Here is a 25,483-nt window from a genome sequence, read left to right on the forward strand (position 1 = left end):
TCACAACACTATGGACAGCAGATTGTCAATTTTCAGGTAATCTTCGATATGTGAATTTTGTGGATTTATTGGTAATTAATGCATATGTGAACGTACCTAACGAAACGTAAATGGGGAACGCGTTTTACGATACATTTATGGTGAAGTGAATTGTAAAAGTAAAAAGTGAATGTCGTGTACCGTTTAAAACTTGTAGGTAAGTGCGGCCGCCGTAGCCGAATGGGTTGGTGCGTGATTATCATTCAGAATTCACAGAGAGATCGTTGGTTCGAATCCCGGTGAAAGCAAAATTAATAAAAACATTTTTCTAATAGCGGTCGCCCCTCGGCAGGCAATGGCAAACCCCCGAGTGTATTTCTGCCATGAAAAAGCTCCTCATAAAAATATCTGCCGTTCGGAGTCGGCTTGAAACTGTAGGTCCCTCCATTTGTGGAACAACATCAAGACGCACACCACAAATAGGAGGAGGAGCTCGGCCAAGCACCTAACAGAAGTGTACGCGCCAATTATTTATTTTTTTTTAAGTGCATATTTGCAAGTTGTGCATCACTGACGAAGAAGCAAGAATGATAGAATACAAGATTGCTCCTTGGGAATTCGCTCTGTCGTCAGGCTTCATGAACTGCATTTCGAGGTTTTATATTAATTTGTGCTTTCACAATTTAACACGTGGCACTTGTTTTTCATTAGCTTAGTTTAGATATCACAAATCAAAACATTACCAAATATGTAATTTCTCTTCCTTTTGTTTCTTTTGTATTGGGAAGGGAGCTGACATCAGACTTGTCAAAATCGGGAAAAATAAAGTAACTTTTTTACCAATGTGCCACCTATGGTACTCAATTAGCCTTGTGTTATGCACAATAATCAGATGTAAGGAGAAAAACAACGCAGAGGAAACGGTAGCCGGAAAATATCGAAATTTTTACTTAGAAGTATTGCGTTATATTAAAAAAAAGAATGAATACCTGAGAAATATCTGAATCTATTCGTATCGATACTTTTGGCTATGAAGGTATGCTGTTTGAATTAAGTTAAATTTTATTTTTTATTCATCTTACTGGAACAACAGAATGTTAATTTTTCTCAAAAAGAAACCTACTCAGTACATGGTTTAAAATTATCGATATTAAAATTACTTGGTATATGAAGAAAATTATCGAGCAGGTACTCGTGTCATTCCATCTCTAATCATATGTTTATGATACAGCTTTGACAGTTCGATTTTTCGTGAATAGTTGAAAAGGGTGATATGCTGAACAAATTTAATTAAAAGGTGATTTGACGTTGATTTCCAATTTAAAGTGAGATACTGATTTTTTTAATATTTCTATATCAATAACATTCAATATACGCTAGGTTCGACGACTGTTCAGCAGTGGTGAATTTGCGGAGCGAGGGATCGTGGCGACGTGGAACGATTTGCATCTTGTAGAAGTCTACGCACAAAACAAATCATCGCAGGCAAAGCGTACGTTATTTAGAATAACTGATTTCAAAATGTGCCTATTTACTTTTTGTTTTTATAAATTAGGGAAGATGAGGGTACCATCTATGCTTCTTTCTACTTTGGAATGGAGACGTTAAACGTTACTTAGCAAAGCTTAAATGTGTGTAGTGTGGGAAGCTTCTCTTTTGGAGGACATAAATTTGTGACTATTCCGTATTGAAATGGCTCGACGGTTTCTTAGTTTTTGCTATTTGCTCTTAAGATATTCTTTTTGTTAATGCATAGTTTCAAGAATATTGTCGGAGTAACAGGTCTTGGTCCGATATAAACACTGGTCATTGTGGTATATTGAACATTTGTAGATGTAGCCTTGCAATTTGCAGTTAGTTTCGCTTAGGTACGTATTATGACTGACGCAGAGACTAGAACCTGGTCATAGTCGTTGTAAGAGGTTAAAAGCTCGCCACATTTGTGTAGGGAAATCTAATATCGGCAGAATATAAATCCGACACGTCATTGTTGTTGATGTAGCAGCATACAGATTCCTGCTTAGTACAGTGAAGCTACCGATTGTCGTCGTTTATCTCATCTAACAATAGTTCCAAGAAACTGGCATTTCGTCGAGTTGGTTTAAGTACATTTGGAAGTTGGTTTGTTTGAGGCATTTTGTACATTCATGTTCGCATTATTTACATATCGCTCATTTGCTGCAACGTCGTCATAACTCAAAAATTGTGATTTTACAGGAGACCCATTTTTCAGTTTTTAAATTGTTTAATATATATTAAAATTGTATATGAAAAGAAGATTATGGTTAAATTTGCTGAAATAGCATCTGGTTAAGACGTATATGTAAATTAAAGGTTGAAATGTATAATGGACTTATTTCTGTAGCTTCAAAAGTACTCCGAGTTTTTCTTATGACGTTGTTGCTGCAAAAATAGGTTTTATGGTCTGACATAATTAAAATTGTGACGTTACTGCAAATAACAAAAAGTTTTATAGCTGAAAATCTATTGCAAATTCTGACTTCTGACTGTATTATATTTGAACCTTACTAAACATTATAAGAGACAAAAATATGGATATTAAATAAAATTTATTGCATTCATTGCATATTTTATTGTAACATAAAAATTAACATATTACTTCAGGTACAAAAATAAAGAAACATAAATTCACGTAAAAAATAATATTCATTTTATATAAAAAAATGAATTGAATAAGGATTACAATTGCTCGTAAAAAGGTCTATAATTCTTAGGAATGTGATTTTTCTGAATCAATTCTAGCAGATCTTTTTTTGCAGTCCACTATCTGAGGTTTTGTATAAAATGCTCTTGTCATTGTAATATCCTTCATGTTTTTCTTTTTAATGATATTATTTGCCACCTTAAACTCGTTTTCGTGGACTAGTTAAAATCATCGGAGTTTCGACACCGGTTGTGTTAGCCTCAGAACTGTCTGATGTTGAATTTGGTTCGCAGTGACTGTTACTCTTACTGACAATATCGGGTGGAATGTATGTGGTATCACGTACGGATTCGTCATCATCCTCAGAAAATGAGCTCGAGCTTAATGAGTCTGATTTCATTTCAACAAAATTCACTGTTCATGTACTTTTTATCTGGCATTCTTTACCCTTTCCATCTTGTTTTTTTAAAGCCATTCCCACCATTTTGGCGCATGGAGAATTAGTTTCCATTATTTTTTGTCTGAAAATGACAACAATACTGACATAAATGGAAATGATTCATAGCAAATAATTTATACTTAAAAAATATTTAGTGCAAGAATGTCATAACAGTGAATAGTTCTTTAATACACTATTGCTTCACTAATACATCTTATTTGTAATAGTGTTTCAAGACAAAATAGTACTGAAATAAAAATTATTCTTTTCTGCAAAAACGTCATAACACTCAAAAACACTACAGGAATTCACTCAAATTTTTACATGCACAACGTCATATCTTAAAATAAGGCAATATACACGATAGAGAAAGAGATATAAAAGTGAACTTACCTTTTATTAATATTGTCACAAAACGAAATATGACACTTTTCTAGAGAACTTCACGATGTTAACCACACAAAAGCCGACGCACAACTGAGATAATACGTTGTTGCAAATACGACGCAATGGATATGTAATTAGAGCGAAAGGCATCTATCGCGATGCTGCGTGAAATGTTAAAACTTCGGATATAACACTTTATCAGTTAATCAAACATATTATTTCCGATATATTAGTGATGTTAACTAAAATTTTACGATTTTTGAGTTATGACGACGTTGCAGCAAATGAGCGATATTTGCTTAATTCTAATAATTTAACTTGCTTTGTTTTTTATAAACAACGATTTCGCGCATTCAACTTGAACTTTGTACATTATATTCCGAACGATCTGTTTTATGCAATCTAATTTCTTGTTGCGGTGCATTAAATAAGTTCAGCAAAAAAGTGTAAATATTTTTGATGGTTTTGTTGTATATTGTGTAAAGCGTGTTATAGTTAGGGTGGATGATAAAAAAATTATGTTTTTAATTAAAAAATGAATTACTGAATAAAACGTTCATTAAAAATCATGGGCAAATGTAGTTGGAATGGTTGCCCTTGACCAGATATAAATCTTAATAGCTCAGGTAATGGGTGAGATATCCTGTCATGATCATATGAAAAGTACAAAAAATTATAGAAACCCTATTCACACAAGGTATCATTGTATATATATATATATAGTATATATAATATATATAGTGTGCAGCTTGAAACTGTAGGTCCCTCCATTAGTGGAATAACATCAAGACGCACGCTACAAATAGGAGGAGGAGCTCGGCCAAACACCCAAAAAGGGTGTACTATATATGTATGTACAAAGTAAATTAACATTATTATATTAGGTTTGAGATGAGATCACTATACTAGATTAATAACACTGCGACAGTGAAAATATACTTTTATAGAGACCTAGTACAACTTGTAGGTATAGTAAAACTAAGAAACATGGTATAGGAGAAATTTCCAATACACCCCCAAAATCTCATTTTATGGCCATAAAACCGTTTTTCAGTAGGTTGATGTGAAAAATCACTCCTAACTTCGCCAATTTCCATCCGATTTCGAATTTGTTTTTTTAGTTCGAAAGAACAAAAACAAGCCTTTTTGACAGTGTGTTGACAATTTTTCTGAAATGACAACTGACGAGACTGTAGACGGAAGTATTCGGAATTTTTTTATTTTTTCTCCATTTTTTTAACTTTGACATCATTTTTGCGATATTATCCGATATTGAGGATGTTTTTTAGTACACTACTGCTATAGTAAATTTAATTCTGCGTCGAATGAGCTATATTTGACTGTAATTGAATTAAAATTAATAGAGTTGTGTGAGTTTTAAGATTTTTTTTTTTTTTACTAATTTGGTATGTAGGCATCGAAGCATGAAAATGATAACAAGTGTCATTATAAACACATAATATTTATTGGAGTATTGTGCAGTGCAGCATTGTACGGTATGGTACGGTGCAGTACACAACGGAACTGGTTCCAAACTTAAAAATGCATTTGAAACGGCCCTTTGGAGTTTAGTATGGTACGGTACATTTGTCATTCTCTTCATCAGTTTTAAATACTTCTCTGTAAGAAATTCGATCATCATCATTCATCTGAAGTCGTCATCAACTAAATTCCATTGTTTAAATCGAGAAGCGAGCGTTTCAGATTGTCTTCCCGATAGAAGTAAATCACGAGAAAGATCCTGAAAATCTGAATTTGATACAATGTGTCGTTCTGAAGACTTAGAACCAGACGGAAAGTACTCTTCATCATCAGGTTTATTGTTATCAGTTTGATCATCATCAGCAATGAGTTGAACTTCCTTCAGTTCCTGCAGTTGAGTCAATCATATCGTCCAAGACTACGGGGTTCTTAACAGTTGCAACATCAGCATACTTTATGTGCTTTCGAGCTTTATAATGATGACCGTTTACGTCCGTTTTATAAAAATAACAATCATCTGGTTTATGATAAGGATGATGATGCCACATCATCGGAGAATATTGAGAAATTCGACTTTTCTGGCAACGTTTTGATTTATATCTCTTGAATTTCAATGAAACAAAAAATAAAGCTTTGACGTTTTAATAAGGTTAAATTATAATAACAAACTTCTTTTGTTAATCAATGTACAGTGTGAACTTTGGTACACTTGGGAGCTTTTCCATATTTCTATTGAAAAAAGTGTGCTATAATTTGTCAGATATTTTCGTAAGTTCTAACCAGTTCTGTTGTATGCAGTACAGTGTACTCTTATGTATACATATATACTCCAATAAATATTACGTATCTGTAATAACGCATCAAAACACGTCCTTATTCCCATTTAGCGTAAGTTATACCTACATACCAAATTAGTAAAAAAAAAAATAATAAAATCTTAAAACTCACACAACTCTATTAATTTTAATTCAATTACAGTCAAATATAGCTCATTCGACGCAGAATTAAATTTACTATAGCAGTAGCGTACTAAAAAACATCCTCAATATCGGATAATATCGCAAAAATGATGTCAAAGTTGAAAAAATGGAGAAAAAATAAAAAAATTCCGAATACTTCCGTCTACAGTCTCGTCAGTTGTCATTTCAGAAAATTTGTCAACACACTGTCAAAAAGGCTTGTTTTTGTTCTTTCGAATTAAAAAAACAAATTCGAAATCGGATGGAAATTGGCGAAGTTAGGAGTGATTGTTCACATCAACCTACTGAAAAACGGTTTTATGGCCATAAAATGAGATTTTGGGGGTGTCTTGGAAATTTCTCCTATACCATGTTTCTTAGTTTTACTATACCTACAAGTTGTGCTAGGTCTCCATAAAAGTATATTTAATTTTTTTTTTGTCACACCGTGTAATACATGAGACAATCTTTCAATTTAGTTTTAAGTATAGATTTACATATATTTACATACAAATATATCAAACCGACAGAGGACAGAGGTTTCTACTAGGTATATTGAACTGCAGCCTTTCAAACAGAAAAGGGCAGTAAATTCTTCCCGCGGGAAAGTCAGACATAAAAGGTCCAAGAGAGTTTTTCAGTTATTTAATGACGGAAGACTAACAAGGGACAGGTTGATTCATATAACGGAATAGGTTGAGTGAAATTTAGAGCGTGCAAAGTGACGCAGATGAAAATTTTCGCAACACTTTCCAACCTATTTACGAGTATATTGTCTTGAAATAAACGCTGCATATTCTAATTTAGACCAAAAAAAGGTTAGACAGAGTCAAAACCAGATAATAATTTTGTTTCGCCACTCTACTTGTAATATTTAGGCACAGTTTGCCTGCTTTTTTCTGATCGATTACTATTTCGACATTTCTCTATGTAATGTGAACAAGTTTTCAAATTACATACGCAGTTTAAAGTGACATATTTGCGCAAAGGATTCCTGAGGCATTAAAAATAAATATTTCTTCTTAGCTTATACTGTGGAACCACTTCTTTTGCAGAAGTTGTCGCACTCGTTGTAATGCATAGCTCCTGGTGATGATTTTTTATTTTCGCTTTTTTTTATGTATTAAAAATTGTTTTGGAGTTACATGAAACTAACATGCCATTTGTTTTATAGTTTTTCACTGAGTGGCAGACTTGTTGATTAGTAAATGTTGTTGCAGTGCTAGTGGCATATACATTTTAGTCACATATGTATGTAGTACGTATGTGCATATATAGGGTCCGCCATATAACTTTACGGAATTAAAAATGCTATAAAAAATAAACTACTCAATATTTTTCCAAACTGTTTTTTTATTTTGAAGTACAATCCTTCCGGTTAATGATGGAACACAACTTCATTCATGTGGCTGCCTCGGCTAACCATGCACCATCCCATACGATCGGTCCAATTTTTCAACACATTTTCGATTGTATGCGGCTGTATTTCAGCTATGACATCGCGTATGTTGGTCTTCAGTGCATCAATTGCTTCGGAGCTGCGATTTGACGCCGTTGGATTATTATCTTTGGGGTGCCGTCAAAGACCAGTGTTATGCCAACAAACCAACAACAATTGGCCCATCACCGGTCACTCCAGCCCAAACCATTACATGCGATTGGAAATTGCTTCGAGTGGCCATACGTAGGCTCAAATTCTCGTATGAGCGTTCGGTCAAGTAAACACGATCGTATTGAGTATTTATGAACTGCTCAATTGGGAAATTTTTTTAATCAGGAAACACAATGTTAGGAAATTCGGCACGTTCGTGCAAGTGCAACAACTCCTTTGCTCTTTCGCACGGAACTTATTTTTGCTGGGGTGAAAGATCGTGTGCTTTTTGGAACTTGTAAGCCTTGACCTTAAGCTCATTTTTCAATATGCGTCGAATGCTGTCTTGCGATATTTTCAGTTCTTTGACCATTTTTCTTCCACTTCGACGTGGATTTCGTTCAAGTCGAGCATTCACTTTTCGAACCATTTCTGGCGTTGTTGCGTTTTTTTTTTGGTCCACCTGCACAGCGTTTTGCAATGCTGCCAGTATCATTGTAACGTTTTATAGTGCGATACACATACATTTTATTCACTTTAAGGTGACTGAGCTCACGAACAATGGCTGGTTGTGATTTTCCAGCCAAATATAACGCAATCACACTATTACGTTTGAATTCCATCACAGAAAAACAATTCAACAAAACTGACACGCAAATGCTTTTGATGGCTTATAAACAATGTATTGAACTGTCATTAGAACAATTTTGACGTTGATGTCCTGACATATGTACCTCTACTGTGTTCAATTTACGTTAATAATTCCAGAAACCTTGCTTTGTATCAGATCGCAAACTGGCACATTACCGATAAGTTAACCGTGTGTTTAGTCAATTATTGACCTTAAACTTAAAATAGTTTTTTTATAAAGTTTATAACCATTCAAGTTCAAATAACTTCTAATTGAAAAAATTAGCCCTATATGTCAAACCAACTCTGTTTTTTGGCAGGCTATAAGTAGTAAATTGAAATGAAATCTAATGCAGGATTTTCAGAATATATTCTAATTATGAATTTTGTCTCTGTGTGAAATATGTTTGGGTCTTTCTTTACTGCAGAAATTAATGTCACTAGCATTCGTACTATGTCACTGTTGACAATTTTGTTATCTTTTTGCTGCTTTCTAATTTTTTTTGGCACGTAACTTATGAATGAAATTTTCGAACTGAAGCAAATTTCAATGGTCATGAGAAAAAGCACACAAGCATGTACATACATGCAACACTCATTTACAAATATGTACGAGTATAAAGAAATTTTGCGCATTTTATTCGGAATGAACTGTACAGTATGCATGTGAAGATGAAAAAGTACGCAATTCTTAGCAGCAATAAAATTGAATACATATTGTACATAGGTATACATACATACAGTGACTCACAGCTTATTTGATGCAGGTAATACGCCGGCTGCCGTAGCCGAATGGATTGGTGCGTGACTACCATTCGGAATTCACAGAGAGAACGTAGGTTCGAATCTCGGTGAAACATCACAATTAAGAAAAACATTTTTCTAATAGGCAATGGCAAACCTCGAGGCAATGGCAAACCTCCGAGTGTATTTCTGCCATGAAAAAGCTCCTCATAAAAATATCTGCCGTTCGGAGTCGGCTTGAAACTGTAGGTCCCTCCGTTTGTGGAACAACATGAAGACGCACACCGCAAATGGGAGGAGGAGCTCGGCCAAACACCTAAAAAGGGTGCACGCGCCAATACTTTTTCAGAAGAAAGAAAATGACTCGATCTTTAATAAAAAAATATATACGACTTGTAATGAGATATGTATGTACTGTTTACCACTGCAGAAAGAACAGTAACAATAACAAAGCTTGCTGAAAATATATAGAAACAAATGGCTTTCTCATCACAATATGCTCACAGCTTAAATGATGCAGTGTATTTTATATTTTCTCTGAGAATGCAATAACCGGGAAATGTATTTTTTCTGTTTAGTTTAGCGTCCCAAATCGTTCTCAGTAAAGAAAAGTTGAAAAAATTAAAATTTTTTAAAATGGGAAAACGAATCTCACTTGAAAAAGGGAAGACGTTATTCATCATTATAAAGAGGGCAAAAGCCTACGAAAAATTGCAGAAATTGTTGCTATTAATTCCTCAACTGTCCAGCACATAGAAAGGTTTCGACACGAAAACAGGAAAGAAGATAAGGGCAGATCTGCGCCAAATAAAATATTTAATGATGCAGATAAGAGGTGGATTGTTCGCAAAGTTAAAGAAAAATCCCATTTAAGCGCTTCAAAATTAACGAACGAAGTCGAAAAATACTAAGGCAAGATCTGTAACTCTGAAACTGTTCGTAAAGTTCTGCGCGAAGAAAATTTTCATGGAAGGACTGGCCGAAATAAGCCGTTGATTAATGTTCGTAATAGAAAGCAAAGAATAGAGTTTTGCAGGCAACATTTAAACAAAGACATTTCGTTCTGGAAGTCCGTTTTTTTACGGATGAAAACAAATTTAACCTTTTCAGGTCTGATAGGAAGTCCTGTGTTTGGAGAAAACCAAACACCGCGCTTCAGCCATGAAATTTGCGCTCTACAGTTAAACACGGCGGGGCAGTGATATGGGGTTGCATGTCCTATTCAGGCGTCGGAAATTTAACATTTATCGAAGGAAAGATGAATAAAGAGATGTATCTGGATCTGCTAAAAGATGATTTAGTACAAAGTACGAATAAAATGCGCATTAGGGATTCGTTTAGGTTCTACCAAGACAACGACCCCTGGCTTATCTAGAATGCCCACATGTAGTACAGACAACTGCACAGAGTCCAGATCTCAATGTTATTGAGAATTTGTGGTCAGTGCTCGAAAACAAAATAAGAAACGACAATATTTCTAATGCTTCTGATCTGAAACGGGCACTACAGGAAGAATGGGTTAAAATTAGTTCCGATTATACAGCAAAACTTGTAGAATCAATGAATTCCCGATTAAAAGCTGTTCTGAATCCAAAGGGATACCCCACTAAGTATTAGCCGTACTCATGAAATCGAAATATTAATGTGAATATGTTTTTTGAATACTTTTAATTTAGTGCATCATTTAAGCTGTGACCTCAAAACTGTAACTGAATTATTTTAATTTGCCATATCTTTCTTATGAAGAAACATTTTTTGTTATTTTGTTATTAAATAAAACATGTTATTTAACAATAAAAAAATATAAGATATATAAAATATAATTTTTTTGGCTGCATCAAATAAGCTGTGAGTCACTGTATGTACTTTATAAAATTACATTTTCATAAAAATTCTCGAATACTAGTCACGTGTTGCTCTGTGTTAAGGTACCACATTTTATTCTAACGCCTCAGAATCCACTATATATTCTTGTTTTTTGGATTTTTGTAAAAATAAAGTTTTCGAAATTCCCACTTAGTGCGGAGTCACACTGTGCGTTTTCACCGGAGCGTTGAAAACGCTCCGGCGCGAAAGGATGGCAATGACGAACGCGTTTGTATGACAGTTGTCACACTATGCGTTGTCGCCGCACCTACCGGACGGTTGCCGCAACTTGCTGCGGCGATGCGGCTCGACCGCAAGACCGGAAGACATCGACGACACAAGTATTCTTACGAATACCGTCACACTGTGCAGTTCAAACGCAGCGTTTTGCAATCATGTTCGATACGGATAAATTTATAACTTGCATTCAAGAAAAGCCGGCCCTTTGGGATAAAAGTGCAAAAGAATATAGTGATAAGAATGCAAGAGAAAAAGCGTGGATAGAAGTTGGCGAATATTTTCGAAAAACCGTCGAAATTTCTCAGTTGATTCACGATGAGAAAAGAATGGATGGACCCAGTGTTGGCGATTCACTGGCTCTCTCAATAATCCTTCCGCTTCCAATAGCGAAATTGCAATTATTTTTTTTCTCAAAATTTTCCGGGACATCTTGTTGTGCTTACAGAATGCAGCAGACTGACGCAGATTGACGCTGAGTGACCGTACAGTGTGACATGTCGATCCGGTGCGGTGAAAACGCATGCCTTTCAACCGCTCCGGTGAAAACGCACAGTGTGACTCCGCACTTAAGTTTCCTATGCGGAGCTTTCATAAAATAAAGAAATGCAGAGTATGCAATTTACCTAATACGTACAATAAAAAAAAAAATAAAAATTGGCGCGTACGCTTCTGTTAGGTGTTTGGCCGAGCTCCTCCTCCTATTTGTGGTGTGCGTCTTGATGTTGATACACAAATGGAGGGACCTACAGTTTCAAGCCGACTCCGAACGGCAGATATTTTTATGAGGAGCTTTTTCATGGCAGAAATACACTCGGAGGTTTGCCATTGCCTGACGAGGGGCGACCGCTATTAGAAAAATGTTTTTATTAATTTTGCTTTCACCGAGATTCGAACCAACGACCTCTCTGTGAATTCCGAATGGTAATCACGCACCAACCCATTCGGCTACGGCGGCCGCCAATACGTACAATAGATACAAAATTTTTATAAACTAAATAACGATTATAACGGTATTGACTTAATTCGGACCGTAAATATTTATATTAATATGTGTAGTATTTTTCATACCTCCAATTTGGATGCATCTATGATAAGTTCTGGCGGCCGCCATAGCCAAATGGGTTGGTGTGTGACTACTATTTGGAAGTGCGTAGGTTCGAATCTTCGAGCACGAAACACCAAAATGCTAGAAAAAGTGTTTTCTAATAGCGATCGTCCCTTGTCAGGCAATGGCAAACCTCCGAGTGTATTTCTGTCATGAAAAAGCTCCTCATAAAAGCCAATCTGCCGTTCGGAGTCGGCTTATCACTGTAGGTCGCTCCATTTATGGAACAATATCAAATCGCACGCTGCAAATAAGAGGAGGAACTCGGCCAAACACCTAATAGAAGTGTATGCTAAATTATTTATTTTTTATTTTGGCTCACGTTCTCGATTGAAATTGTCGATTGCGACGTCACTCTCATTTGTTGGGTTTCTGTAAAAAAAATTTGTCGAATTGATCGACGGCGCTGGTAGTCAACTGACGTGGTGTTCCACTCTATTTAAGTATGAATACTCTGTTGAAACGGTTTCTGTAACTAAATGAAATGATATACTACTGTTCCTACGTTACCGGAACGACTCGTATTTATATTAGCTACAACAACAACAACATATATTGTCGATCATTATTCTCACTTCAACCTTCAGGTTTTGACAACTCTCATTAACTTAATTCAATTTTTTCTGTATTTTGTGTTGTTTATTATTTGAATACGCCAAACATAGGTTAAATTAGGTTATTATTATTATTTAAATTTTTAAATAATTTAATTTTAAAATCATAACAAAAATATAGAGAAGAATTGGCTGTCATGGTTATCGCCTTAGTATTACAGTACATATACGTTATATAATATTTATGTGAATATTTTATAATAAAAGCTTGCACAGGTTTTGTAATTTATGGAACTTTACTGACTGTTGACTGTTGTCATCAATAAAAAAATCATGGTTAATTAAATTTTAAATATAAATTGACAAAATGCACAGTAATTAATTACAGAAGTGATTTCTTAAAATTTCACGCAACTCTTCTTCATTTAAAAAATATTTATCATAAATGATATTTCTGTAAACACATTTTGGTTTTCATGTTTACTTTTCTCAATGTTGCCACAAAAAATTGTCCTTGTCGTTTGGCATACCATTTATCTCAGTGTTCCGCATTTTGTCGACAAATGCTTACGGAAATTCTTTTTTTCACCAATTGAACAATTTGGATCGAATTGATTTTACGTCATTATAATGCACATTTCGTGGTTTTCTTACAGAAATGGGCTACGAAAATCCAGCGCCACTTGCTGGATTGATTTTCTGCAAAAACACTATTTCTTTGGTACCCGACTCAATACACCTAATTAAATCGGTCCCGGAACATGATTTGTGTAAATGTGCCACCCCGAAAATATTGATTTAACATTTTATAAATTCTGAGCGGGTCCAAAAAAACTTATAAACCATCTCTGCCATACTTGCAACAATACATCAAAATTTCACCGCCGACATTCATTTTTTTTACACATACATGTATTAGTTTTTAGGTTTAAAGTAAAGAAAAAAGTAAATTTCTCGGCCTATTTGAGCACTCAGATTGCTAATCTAAGGTTTTGACAAAGGTGCTGTACATTAAATCATTATTTAATAAAAATTGAGTCAGTTACTTCATCAAATTAAACACTGAGTATCAAGGGTGCAAAAATAATAATACATCTGTATAATTTTTCGCATGCCCCTTAATTGATATCAAAAAATGAGCGATGACAGTTTATTCTGAGCTACAGATGAGTTCAAATTTTTTCGTAACAAATAAAAATACCAAAATACACTCGGATATGTTCTATTGCGTAACGAGGAGCGACGGTCCAGGTTACATCAAAACCGGACCAACCAGGTACCTATTCCATCGGTTCCAGACCACATAGGAATTATTGGGAACGAAATGACAGATAAATTAGGCGGCTTCCGCTTTATAGGCGCAGAGCCATTTTGTGGCTTAGGAAAGGGTCACTTCTCCTCTCTTATTTTGGAAGTAGATGAAAGGCAAAGAAGATCATACTGGGACAGTCTACCGGCTTTATCGCAATCGAATCAATGATGGGTAGTTTAAACCTAAACCGATTTAAATATTGTATGGAATCAAATAAAAACAATTCTAGAATCACCACGGGAATTCTAACAGGACATTGTAGATTGAATTATCATCTCATTAACCTATAAATATAGTTCAATGGAACTTGCAGGTTATGTGCACTGATATATTTGCGGTACAAACATTTTGGGTAAACATATTTTATTAAAGGAGGAAATAAAACGCAATAAAATAGGACAAAGAATAGATGTTGTTGTTGTTGTAGCAGCATAAGTGACAGTTCTTTTACACAGAACCGACAGTCGTAGGAACGGACAAACAATAGATCTTTAGGTCGCTATGCGAAATCCGTTAAAGCCCCATAAGAAAAAAACCTGCATTTTTTGTTGTCGGATATACGAGAGACACGAGACAGAGCCCAAATTAGTAAAAACCTGCCGTAATATTGGGAGAATTACAGTTTCATAGACATACACTTGGCAAAGTTGTACGGGTGGTGTAAAATTCTCAGTATTTTAGTAGCTGACTAATGTTTACTGGAAAAGCTCATGAATAGAACTGTGTTCTTCGTTCTTTTTTTATCTTTTATTTATGGCGCCTTTTCCAAAAAATTATCAGTGTTTATTAGCGAATTTTCACATTTTTTTTGTACATTTATGTAATTTATTAAAGAACAATGTCTTACATTTTATGTATGTATATTGTTGCACCGTGTCTACAACAACCGGATATGGCTGCAACAAAACAAAATTCCCGAAGAAAATTAATAAGGTAAAAAATTATTAAATTTTTTCTGCTTACGTTTATGAAACTTTATGATTTCTATATTTATATTTTATTCCACTCAAATTGGCTTAGTTCAGCCGTTATTCTTGGTATGTCTGACAATTTGTGGAAGTAACACATATGTACGCATTGGTTTGCCGGAAATCAGAAAGAATTTATAATTTATAGCAAGCGACGCAGAAAAGCTTAAAATTTACGAAATTGGGTCGTGGAGTTGGTGGCTGCACGATCAGCAATTCAGCCATTTTACTCAGCTTAAGTTTTTTTTTCATTATGCACATATAAAAAATATGAAAACAATAAAATATGGAATATAAATAATATAATTAACAAAACTATTGCAACGAAAATAGTTACACATCGCACATCAAATACACGCATCACTTGCAGAGCGCATCGAAAAAAAATTCCCACCAAACGACTATTCAATACATTCAATCACATTTGCATTCATTAACTAAAGATTGTAGTGAAATTGACTAAAATGACGAAAAATGGAAACTTGTTATAACTGAATATAATCGAAAATAATATTGTCGTCTTGCCATTTTCTTAGCTTACACCAACGCACTACCAATGCTGTAGGGGAAAAACTGTAGCTACCCCGCTGGAAATTTTATAATTGAATTTCCAATGGATTTCATATGGTAATATTGAAAGAAGTCAGTATCAGAAAATCGTCAGTTTCGGTGTAAGTTTGAATAGTACAAATTCGAAAAATCCACTTATCATGTGGAAAGGTGACTTTTTTCATCATACTTTTTACAATCTATTTATATTTCTAAATCTATTTCGCCTCCTTCAAAAAAATATTTCTCTGACAATATATACATATACAGAGGTTTCGAACCCGCGCACTTCCGAGTGGTAGTCACGTACCGTCCTCGCCCCACAAAATACCAAAATTTCACTCAATTGCCGAATTGTCGACTGTTTGGCGGATTTTATGTAAGGATTTGCATTTTCATTCTTACAAAATTCAATTAGCATAAGAATTGAAGTTAATAGTTCATTACCAACGCAGAAATTTCGGAAATTCGTTATTTGTAAATGATGCTGAAAATAAAAACCATTCCATCTACTAAAAGGTACTGTTTGCTGTGGTTTTTGGGTTAGTGGAATAATTGGCACGTTTTTCTTCGATGATGAAAATGAAAGAGCTGTTACTGTCAATGGGCATCGCTATAGGCAATTGTTTGAAGATTTGTTGTGGTCTGATGTTGAAGAAATAGGCATAGACGATCTTTATTTGCAACAGTTTTTGCGTTTTTGCGATCTAAGTTTCACTGTCGGTTAATTTCACGTAATTGTGACCTAAACTGCCCACCTAGATTATGCGATCTAATTACATCAGACCACTTTTTGTGGAGTTTTTTGAAAAGCAAAGTCTATGTGAATAAGCCAACAACGATTCCAGAACTGGAGCACAACATTAAATCGATATTGCTGAACTCAACGTAGCGCGGTTCCTTGAAAGTTTTCGTTCTCGTAATGACATTTTTCACATATATTATTGCTAAGCGCCGTATTTTGAATAAAAATAGTGAAACCTGAAAGAATCTAAATTTTTACATGTTTTATTTTAAAACAATATGTAGGCGCGTCTTTGAGAGATCCTTTATTAATATTTGTAATCTATTTATTATACAATATAACATTACAACATACAAAATTTTACCGGGTTCGAAAACCATAATCGAAAAAAAATTAAATTTGTTGCAAATCAAAAAAATATATATTTTCATTTCAAAATCATTCCTATTTGTTCTATTTTCATTATTTGAAAAAATCTATAATCTATAACCCCTACTGCGCGTTAGAAATTCGTTTCAATCGTTTGGAAGAATTATTAAGGGGGGGGTAACGTTTTTAAATTTTTATTTTTGCATTTTTTTTTTATTTGGTTTTTTAAATGAAGAACCTTTCAAGAATATTCTGTGAAAATTTTATATGAATCGGAGCAAAACTTACAAAGATACAGCCATGTAAGTGTTGCTACCTACCTGGCTCAACCGCGCGCCATTTGTACTTTAAAGCGTTTTTCCCACAACTTACGTTTTCAAAGTCGGTGCCCCTCATAACTTTGAAACTACTGCACCGATCCTTTTGAAATTTTGAACACTTTTTCTGTAGATGTTTTACAAGGTAACGCCGAAGAGTTTTTTTCGAATTTGTTGATACTTTTGTTTTTACGGTAACTAATTGACCGATTTTTTACGCGAAAATCGTGTTTTTGACTTTAACGTGTTCCCAAAAATCGAAAAATTTTTAATTTCAAAAAACCCTCTCGGCGTTACCTGGAGAAAACGATTATCTAACGAAATAACTTTGGTTTTTTGATTTCACATGATTTAACATCGAGTTATGAGGGGCACCGCAAAACTACTTTTTTTTGAGATGCGTCCGAATAATTTCTGCCATTGCCGTATTTTTAAATATTTTTGGATGAAAATTTCACAAAATATACTTCAAATGCTATAGTTTTATGTAGTAAAAGATTTGACGAATAAATTTTAACTGTGTCATCAAAAAAAAATCATAAAAATGTGCCTTTTTTTCCATGAATTAACGTTACCCTCCCCTTAATATAACCTATCCGAAACGTACACACATTGACAGCACTTCACTATACGGCACAATTCATTTAATGCTTGCCCAAATTTCATTATCATAATTCACACCCTATTTTATATGTATCAGCTGGTAAATTTTGTTATTACAGATAAAATTAAAATTAAAATTTAATTCCCAAACATTCAACAATCACACAAAAAATGTGATTTTTTTTCCATAGCTAATGAGACGCACAGCACATATCTACTTACATAAGCACGTATCATTTGTATGTAGCTGATATTATTGAGTAGGCTGACCTACAATTCCCTTATGAGATTTTGTTGATACTTGTGTTGTCTAAGCAGCGTCTTCACACAGCCTTACAAGTGACGTGGGTGTAGTTTTTTTTATATTAAAAACAACCTTTGAATGAAAATGCCCATAATTTTGTCCTATTCATATATTATATTCCAAATTGAAAATTAAAGCATTCAATTTTTGAGATTTTTGAAGCTTAAAATTTATGATTTTATTCGAATTGCACGGCAAATAATTACAAAATTACATTCTAAATTTTGGTCGACCTTCTCTTCCAATGTATGGTGTGCTTTTGACGTTATTTCCAAAAAATGGAGCGACCTACAGTTTTAGGCCTTATCTGAGTGGCAGGTGGTTTTTTATGAGAACCTTTTTTTATAGCAGAAATACGCTCGGAGGTTTCCTATTTTACGTTTCGGACTTTAAGAAAAGTAACCATTAGTACCTGATGACTGATGGTGAGCTGGCCACCGGCCCAATCTAGCAGATATTTACATTTTCAGAATATATATATTACTAACACTAATCTACGACATATTTTATTACTCAGAAAATAAGTAGCATCTGACAGCCCTGGGATCTTACCCTGGGAAACACAACGAGGCACCTCGGAGGCAGATTTTCTAAAGTCAATATAATTATGGCTAAAAGTATGGTTATTATGTAGGATTATTTTATAATATAAGATTTTGGGAGAGAAATTTTGTATGGGAAATCTCGCTTTTTACGAAAAAGTAGTCCATTTACTTATATGTCAACGTATTATAAGTCTCTCATTCAAAATAAGCTAATGGCTTGAGATGGTGGTCAAACACAATATATAATATAATATATAATATTCTTATACAATATAATATTCTTATTAAGAGTTATCCGAAATCAATGTGGAAAACTTCTATGTAAGAGCTCAACGTCAGAAAAGTATTCTTTTGAAAGTAGAACGACTAGGACGACTTTCTCGGTAACCCTGCATATCAAGTTTTTAAGCTGTAGCATTAGTATTGAGTGCTAATTAATCTTCAGCGCTGTTTGATAAAATAGGCTTTTAAGAAAGTTTATGCCAACAGTTAGGAGATTTATCAGATGAGACTAAGACAATTTTTTTTACTTTTTGTTTTTCTAACCAACATGAAATAAAACCACACCTGCTACGTTGAACACCTTCTACTCTGTATAACAAATCTCGTTTCATTTATGCTGTTACATACAACCATTAATTAACCTGTGATTAATCCTGGATCCCTAAACATTCGTCTAATAGACAACGCACGCCTGCAGTTTTGCGAATTGAACATATTCCCGTCACACCACCTAACTAACAGAACTTTTATAATTAGTTAAATATAAAGAATGTAAAAGTTCCCTTAATTTACACTCATTTGTTTGAAATAAAAAATGAGGTATTCAAATATACCTATTTTTAATTTGTAGTCCGTGAAAGGAATGATTAGTGAGAGAGTAACACTGATCTAAGTTTTAGATCTAGGGTTAAGAAAATTATAATACCTTTTTGCAAAATTGCACGCGGGTCTAAAAATCGTTAAAGTATTGTACGATCAATGAGCAGTACTAAAAAGCGCAAATAAAAGTTTCACTTTGAATAAAACATCAACAAGCTAGCAAATGCTAAACTAAATAATTCTAAGTAAAATTAGCATGAAAAGTGTCATTGACTTCCTAAAATACTCGCATAATAAATAGTTTCTTTCGTGATTTTGTATGTGCTTATAATACATTCATACTTATATGTGTACGTATTTAAAGGCCACTGCGCCGTATACGCATGAGACCTCTACAAAATTCTTAATGAATCAAATTTAGTTAATGAATGAATGCGAAAAAGTAGAGTGAAGTGGTCTAGTGTCTCATTACCGCCTGGCGATCGTTCAATTTATTCTAGAAATAAAAGAAAAAAAAAAATATTTTTTTTGTGCATCATTAAAAAGATGCCCGGTAAGTGAGGTGTTTCTAAAAAGTTGTTTGTTGTGGTCAACCTTGTAACAATTTACACTCAACAAAGTATATAGCATATACATACACATATGCATATTTTATTTGCACCTCGCTCGCCTGTCATTTATGTACATTCGTGTGTTCTTTTCTATTTAGCAAGTATTTTATTTTCGGTGTTATTTTAGTGAAAATTTTCTCAATGAATAATGTTTTATAAATACAATTGATTGTGGTGTTTTCAAAAATTTCGACATTTGTTGAATGAGATTAAAAGCTTGGAAGAGCTATGTACAAGAATTTCAGCAATGAGAGAAAATATATTTTATTTGATAATTGGCTCCGTATAAAAACTAGCACAGCAGTTTTCACAAGGCTTCAGGCGAATCTTCTATGGCTCTAAACAGTGATGTTAATATTCCTCTGTATGTACAATACTTGGCTAGCACCATGGGGAATGAGTCTGCGTACTGTCTTGCTCTGTGGTTATATTTAACGACGTAAGAAAAACAACTCTAATTTGACCGAAGCTATGTCTGACCTGTTTTGTTTTTAGCAGGTACTGTTGCAAATTTCTTTTGACACAATATACGAAGGGACTTAAGGTGCGCTTACTTTACTAGAAGGAAAATACCCAAAAGAATTTTTAATTTCATAACCTTAATTTTTACTCTTTTTTGAATTGCTTGACATAATTGCCTTACATTTCTACTTTAGTTCTCAAAATCGTATTTTTGTTTTTGATTTGCAGCTTTGACGTTAATCGCATTGATTATAGCTGTATCATCTTGCATCCGACCCGCAAAAGAAATTGGTATTTTTTTTTTAATTTACCTACTTACTCCAATTGTTGTTAGTTGTTCCATTTTGTTTCCTTTTATTTGTGTATTACTCAGCAGTTTGGCGTTTAGCGGGATATGCCTCCAAATACTTTCCAGGGGCGCAATTGTTTATTTTCTTTCTTTACAACACTACGAGTATTAATCGGGTCGCATATGATTTAAATTCAAAACGGTTATATCAACATAAGGAGGTTCTTTTGTGTTGTTCTTTTCCACGTAATTCGCAAAATTCGGACCACTAAAAGACTACAGCTTCTCTTATCATTACGCCGAAGACCTTTCCTAAGTTTTTTTCGTTTGTGCCCTCAAATTTGTCTTTGTATTCTACAAAACTTTAGGGCGCAGTGAAGATGTTGGTGATATTTTTGCTCTGTCAGCTAGTACCAAACGTAGAAGCGCAGTTCAGCTTTCTTCCGATTTCCCCAAAAAGATTTCAGATTTGCGTAAACATGTCCTAGGTCAATTTTGGATATTCATTTGGTTTCTTTAAAACGATTCAGTTTTGCCACGGATGTTGTTGTGGTAATTCTCATACCGTCAGATAACCAGATAATCAGATAACATTAATTGAGCGATAACTTTTGTATTTTTTCGGTAGTTTTATGCTTTTTAGTGAATGTTGTGAGCCCGGTCCGGATCGTTCTGGTAGGTCTACATCCGGTAATCGACTCGTTTCCAGATGACAACTCTTCTCCTATTTTATTTGTTTACTTTTGTCAGATATTTGTTCGTGTTGTAATTTGGGGCTGTATTATTTTGTTTGTTATTTTTTATATATTTTTCGGCTATAAAATTTGCTGTGCGCACATATAAATTTGCTCTTTTCAGATTTGAAAAACAAAGATGGATCGCAACGATAGAGAAAGAATACGTCATCCGCCTGGATTACGTGGTCGTGACATCGGACTATTTTACCGCAACTTATCAAAGCGAAAGCGTCCAAGACCAGACGAGCCAACAATTAGATTGGGACCTTGCGTGAGTGTCCCGCAAGCTGTGCTGGCAAGGGTTGAAGAGAAACTCTATCGTTTCGCACAAAGCTGCGAAGATGAGAAAGTGTTGAAAGACTTTGAAGCACAATTTCGACATTTGTTATTCGCCGATTTTGAGGATTTCATTGTTACTTCAAAGTCATCCAGTTATGAGCTGCTGGATAATGAATTTCAAAATCAACGTTACAAATCCGATGCTTTGTTAAAGGAACGTGATCCACAGTTCCAGAGACGATACGAGCAACGTATGAATTTGCCGGCAATGAAGCAACATGATCGTATATTAGAAGCGATTAAAGAAAATCAAGTATTACTAATTGTTGGTAGTACGGGTTGTGGTAAGACAACACAAGTGCCACAGCTCATTTTGGATGATTACATCTTTAATAATCGTGGCTCACAGTGTCATGTAGTATGTACACAACCGCGTCGTATTTCGGCAGTAACGGTTGCTGAGCGTGTAGCTTATGAAAGGTGTGAGCATTTGGGTACATCGGTGGGCTATCAAATTCGTTTGGAAAGTGAAATGCCGCGAGATAGTGGCTCCATTTTGTATTGCACCACAGGCGTGCTTCTGCAAAAGTTGCAATCAGATCCATTGATGAATGCCGTAAGCATTGTTATCATAGACGAGATACACGAACGCAGTGTAGAGACTGATTTGCTAATGGCTTTATTGAAAATCATATTGCCACATCGACCAAATCTGAAAATTATTTTAATGAGTGCTACTGTGTCGGAGGAAGAATTTAGCGCTTATTTCAACAATTGTTATACGATAAACATTGAAGGCACAATGTTTCCGGTTAAGGTGAACTACCTGGAAGATATTATACAAGAAACCGGTTTCACACGTTTTCACAATAATCCGCACGAGTGCAACAAAAATAAGGCACGACATCGCTCCAAGCAATCTAACCGCCAGAGCACTAATAATTTGGAGTATTCAGCAATGATCGAGCCATATCTGCGGCAGATTAAAGACAAGTACGATAATCAGGTACTGCAGTCATTACGTTGTACCGACTCGGAAGGTTGCGAAAATCTACAATTTTTAGAGCATTTAATTTTCTATATTTGTGATACAAAGCCACCGGGGGCGATTTTGGTTTTCTTGCCGGGTTACGATAACATTTCTAAACTTAATTCTGTACTGCTAAATCCCACTTTACCGATTGGCCAGCGTTACGCACGTAAGATACAAGTGTATCCATTACATTCAATGATGCCTACCGTGTTTCAAAAGAATGTTTTTCAATCACCGCCACCTGGCATTCGTAAGGTTATACTCTCAACTACAGTAGCAGAAACTTCGGTCACAATTGATGATGTTGTCTATGTGATCAATAGTGGACGCATGAAGACGAATAATTATAATGTGGAAGCCAATTTGCAAACGCTTGAAGAAGCTTGGGTTACAAAAGCCAATACGAAACAACGCAAAGGACGTGCTGGTCGTGTGCAACCTGGTATTTGTTATAATCTCTTTAGTCGCGCTCGTGAAAAGACAATGCTCGACCAAATAGTGCCCGAAATATTGCGTAGTAAACTGGAATCTACCATATTAAATATGAAAATGTTGCACGTGAAAGATGTAGGCTATTTTTTTAATACACTTATTTCGCCACCTAACCAACAAGCTGTCACAAATGGCATAAATTTACTAAAACGCATCAATGCGCTAGACGTGGAAGGTACATTAACGCCTTTGGGCATGCATTTGGCACGTTTGCCGGTTGATCCGCCAATTGGTAAAATGCTTGTGATGGGCGCACTCTTTCGTTGTTTGGATCCTATCACTTCAGTGGCAGCGGGATTGTCATTTAAGTCGCCATTTTTTACGCCACTCGGCAAAGAGAGAGAAGTTGATCGTGTCAAGCGTCATCTCTCGGCCAATCAGAGAAGTGATCATTTGTTGATAGACAATGTTGTACTCAGTTATCGTGAATCGCGTGAGGATAGTTCTGAGCGAGATTTTTGCTACAAAAACTTTTTAAATATTGGCATACTACAACAGTTGGAGGATATGAAACGCCAATTTGCTAGTTTGCTTCGCGCATCCAGCTTTACAGATTCAAGTAATTGCAATGCCCAATCGTCTAATGAGAATTCCAAGAATATTACATTGTTACGCGCTATAATTGCCGCTGGTCTTTATCCAAATATGGCATTTTTGAGTAAAGTACGTCGTACAAAGAATCACGTCAATGCCATACATCATCTTTGCACACCAGAGGAACGACGAGTCAATTTCCATCCATCGTCTGTGAATAGCCATGAAGCTTCATTTGATTCTCACTATTTTGTCTATTTTCAAAAGCAGAAGTCATCGAGTGTTTATATTTTAGATGCTACCATGGTTTTTCCGATGGCCCTAATCATATTTGGTGATGGCGTTGAAACAGGTTATACTGAAAAAAATATATTTTACATTTCAGTGGCTCGCACGTACTTCTTTAAATGCGATCCCGCCACAGCCAAAGTTGTTTTGGAACTGCGCAAACGTTTGGAATGGCTTATGCAAAAGCGTGCACTAAATCCATCACCCATCCTGCCAAATAGCAGCGAAGATTACATCATCAAAGCAATTCAAATACTCTTATCGTTAGATGATGTGTACGATTATAGCGATCAATATCTCTCGTCTGATGAAGAGCAACAATAATTTTTTTTGTAAATGTAAAAGCTTGTAAAAGAGAATGATGTTGAGACAAATGTGTCTTGTAAATGAAAGATTATATGTGCATTTCTTCTGCATACACTTGTATAGTGTATGCATCATAACAAATAATAAATGAAATAGTAAAAAAAACCTGTAAACAAAATTGTTTAGTATTGATTTTACCATGACTGAGATTTATTTTGCATTACCAAACCGTTGAGTTTCAATGGAAATTCGGCAGATAAGATAAGTTAACCAGAAGAGCTACGGTGTGTTTGGTAAAAGCGAGTGCCCTTAAAATTGCTTAGCGATTATTTGAAGAAAATTAAAATTATACCCTATTAAATTAGTTTAATTATTACATATTCAAGTTATTAGCTTATATAATAATAATATAAAAAATTGTGATTTTGATTTCCGTTGAACTTATTCATCCTTTAAAACGTTAATAAAATCGTATGGCATTTGAATGGGGGCTTTTACAGTAACAACACGTACTGGGTGTGGCTCAAATATCGGGTTGATTTTTGGAATTTTTTTTTGCTGACTGTGTTGGGTGTTTTCTTCGATATAAAAAATGTAAGTCTGAAAAATCAATGTAATTTTTGACCCATTTGAAACTTTCACTTTATTATACTAAAATTCAATCATCTATAAAACTGTATATCAGAATTTTTTCGAAAAATACTGAGTAAGTTTGAAGTTTTGATGAAAACTTGCCGAATTTTTTTAAATTCTGTACAAGGTTTGAAACTTTGCGATATATGGTTTTTGTTTTACTATGAATTATATTTTTATAAAAATTTACTAAATTGCATAAATAAATAGTCAAAACTTATCATATGGTCGTACCCTTTATGAGTGCTTGAAATATGATTTTGAAGCCATGTTTCTTGTTTCTCGGACTAAAATTATCTGTTCCTGCAGAAGCAGCAAATCTTTGGAGATTTTGAGACAAAGTGGGTGAAATGATTTAAAAAGTATGGAAATGCTCATAATCTACCTGAACGAGAAAGAACAAAGATCTTAAAAATCAAATTACTAATATTTTTGCATATAATATCCAGTATCCAGATACCAAAACCCTTGAACATGAACACTTAGAAAGCATGGAAGAAAAGGAAACTGTGGGAAAGCGTTACCCTCCAAAACCAATTAAAAAGGTCAAAAATTTAGTTTTTAAGATTACTTTTATTCAATTTAATTTTGCACGATATGCCTTGACTATGGCCTTGAGACGACGAATCGCAACCTGCCCGAAT

General features: G+C 34.7%; 2 protein-coding genes across 3 annotated transcripts in view; both read left to right on the top strand.

The window, feature by feature from the left end:
• Positions 1-25,483, top strand: part of LOC129242903 (eukaryotic translation initiation factor 5B) — a 149,556-nt gene that overhangs the window by 4,852 nt on the left and 119,221 nt on the right. The gene's annotated exons all lie outside the window — the stretch shown is intronic.
• Positions 1,199-24,468, top strand: LOC129242904 (ATP-dependent DNA/RNA helicase DHX36). 2 transcript variants are annotated; one of them, XM_054879822.1, is made up of 3 exons: positions 1,199-1,276; positions 1,360-1,471; positions 21,396-24,468. In XM_054879822.1, exon 3 carries the CDS (start codon positions 21,411-21,413, stop codon positions 24,222-24,224), a length of 2,814 nt encoding a protein of 937 aa, XP_054735797.1. In that variant the 5' UTR covers positions 1,199-1,276; positions 1,360-1,471; positions 21,396-21,410; the 3' UTR covers positions 24,225-24,468. The 2 variants fall into 2 exon arrangements, with proteins under 2 accessions (XP_054735797.1, XP_054735795.1); XM_054879820.1 differs by having other exon boundaries at positions 1,231-1,304.

The sequence above is a fragment of the Anastrepha obliqua genome, chromosome 3, assembly GCF_027943255.1.
Source record: "Anastrepha obliqua isolate idAnaObli1 chromosome 3, idAnaObli1_1.0, whole genome shotgun sequence".
Taxonomy (NCBI): Eukaryota; Metazoa; Arthropoda; class Insecta; order Diptera; family Tephritidae; genus Anastrepha; species Anastrepha obliqua.

Coding starts and splice junctions, on each gene's coding strand:
- LOC129242904 (XM_054879822.1), top strand. CDS start 21,411: ATGGATCGCAACGATAGAGAAAGAATACGTCATCCGCCTGGATTACGT.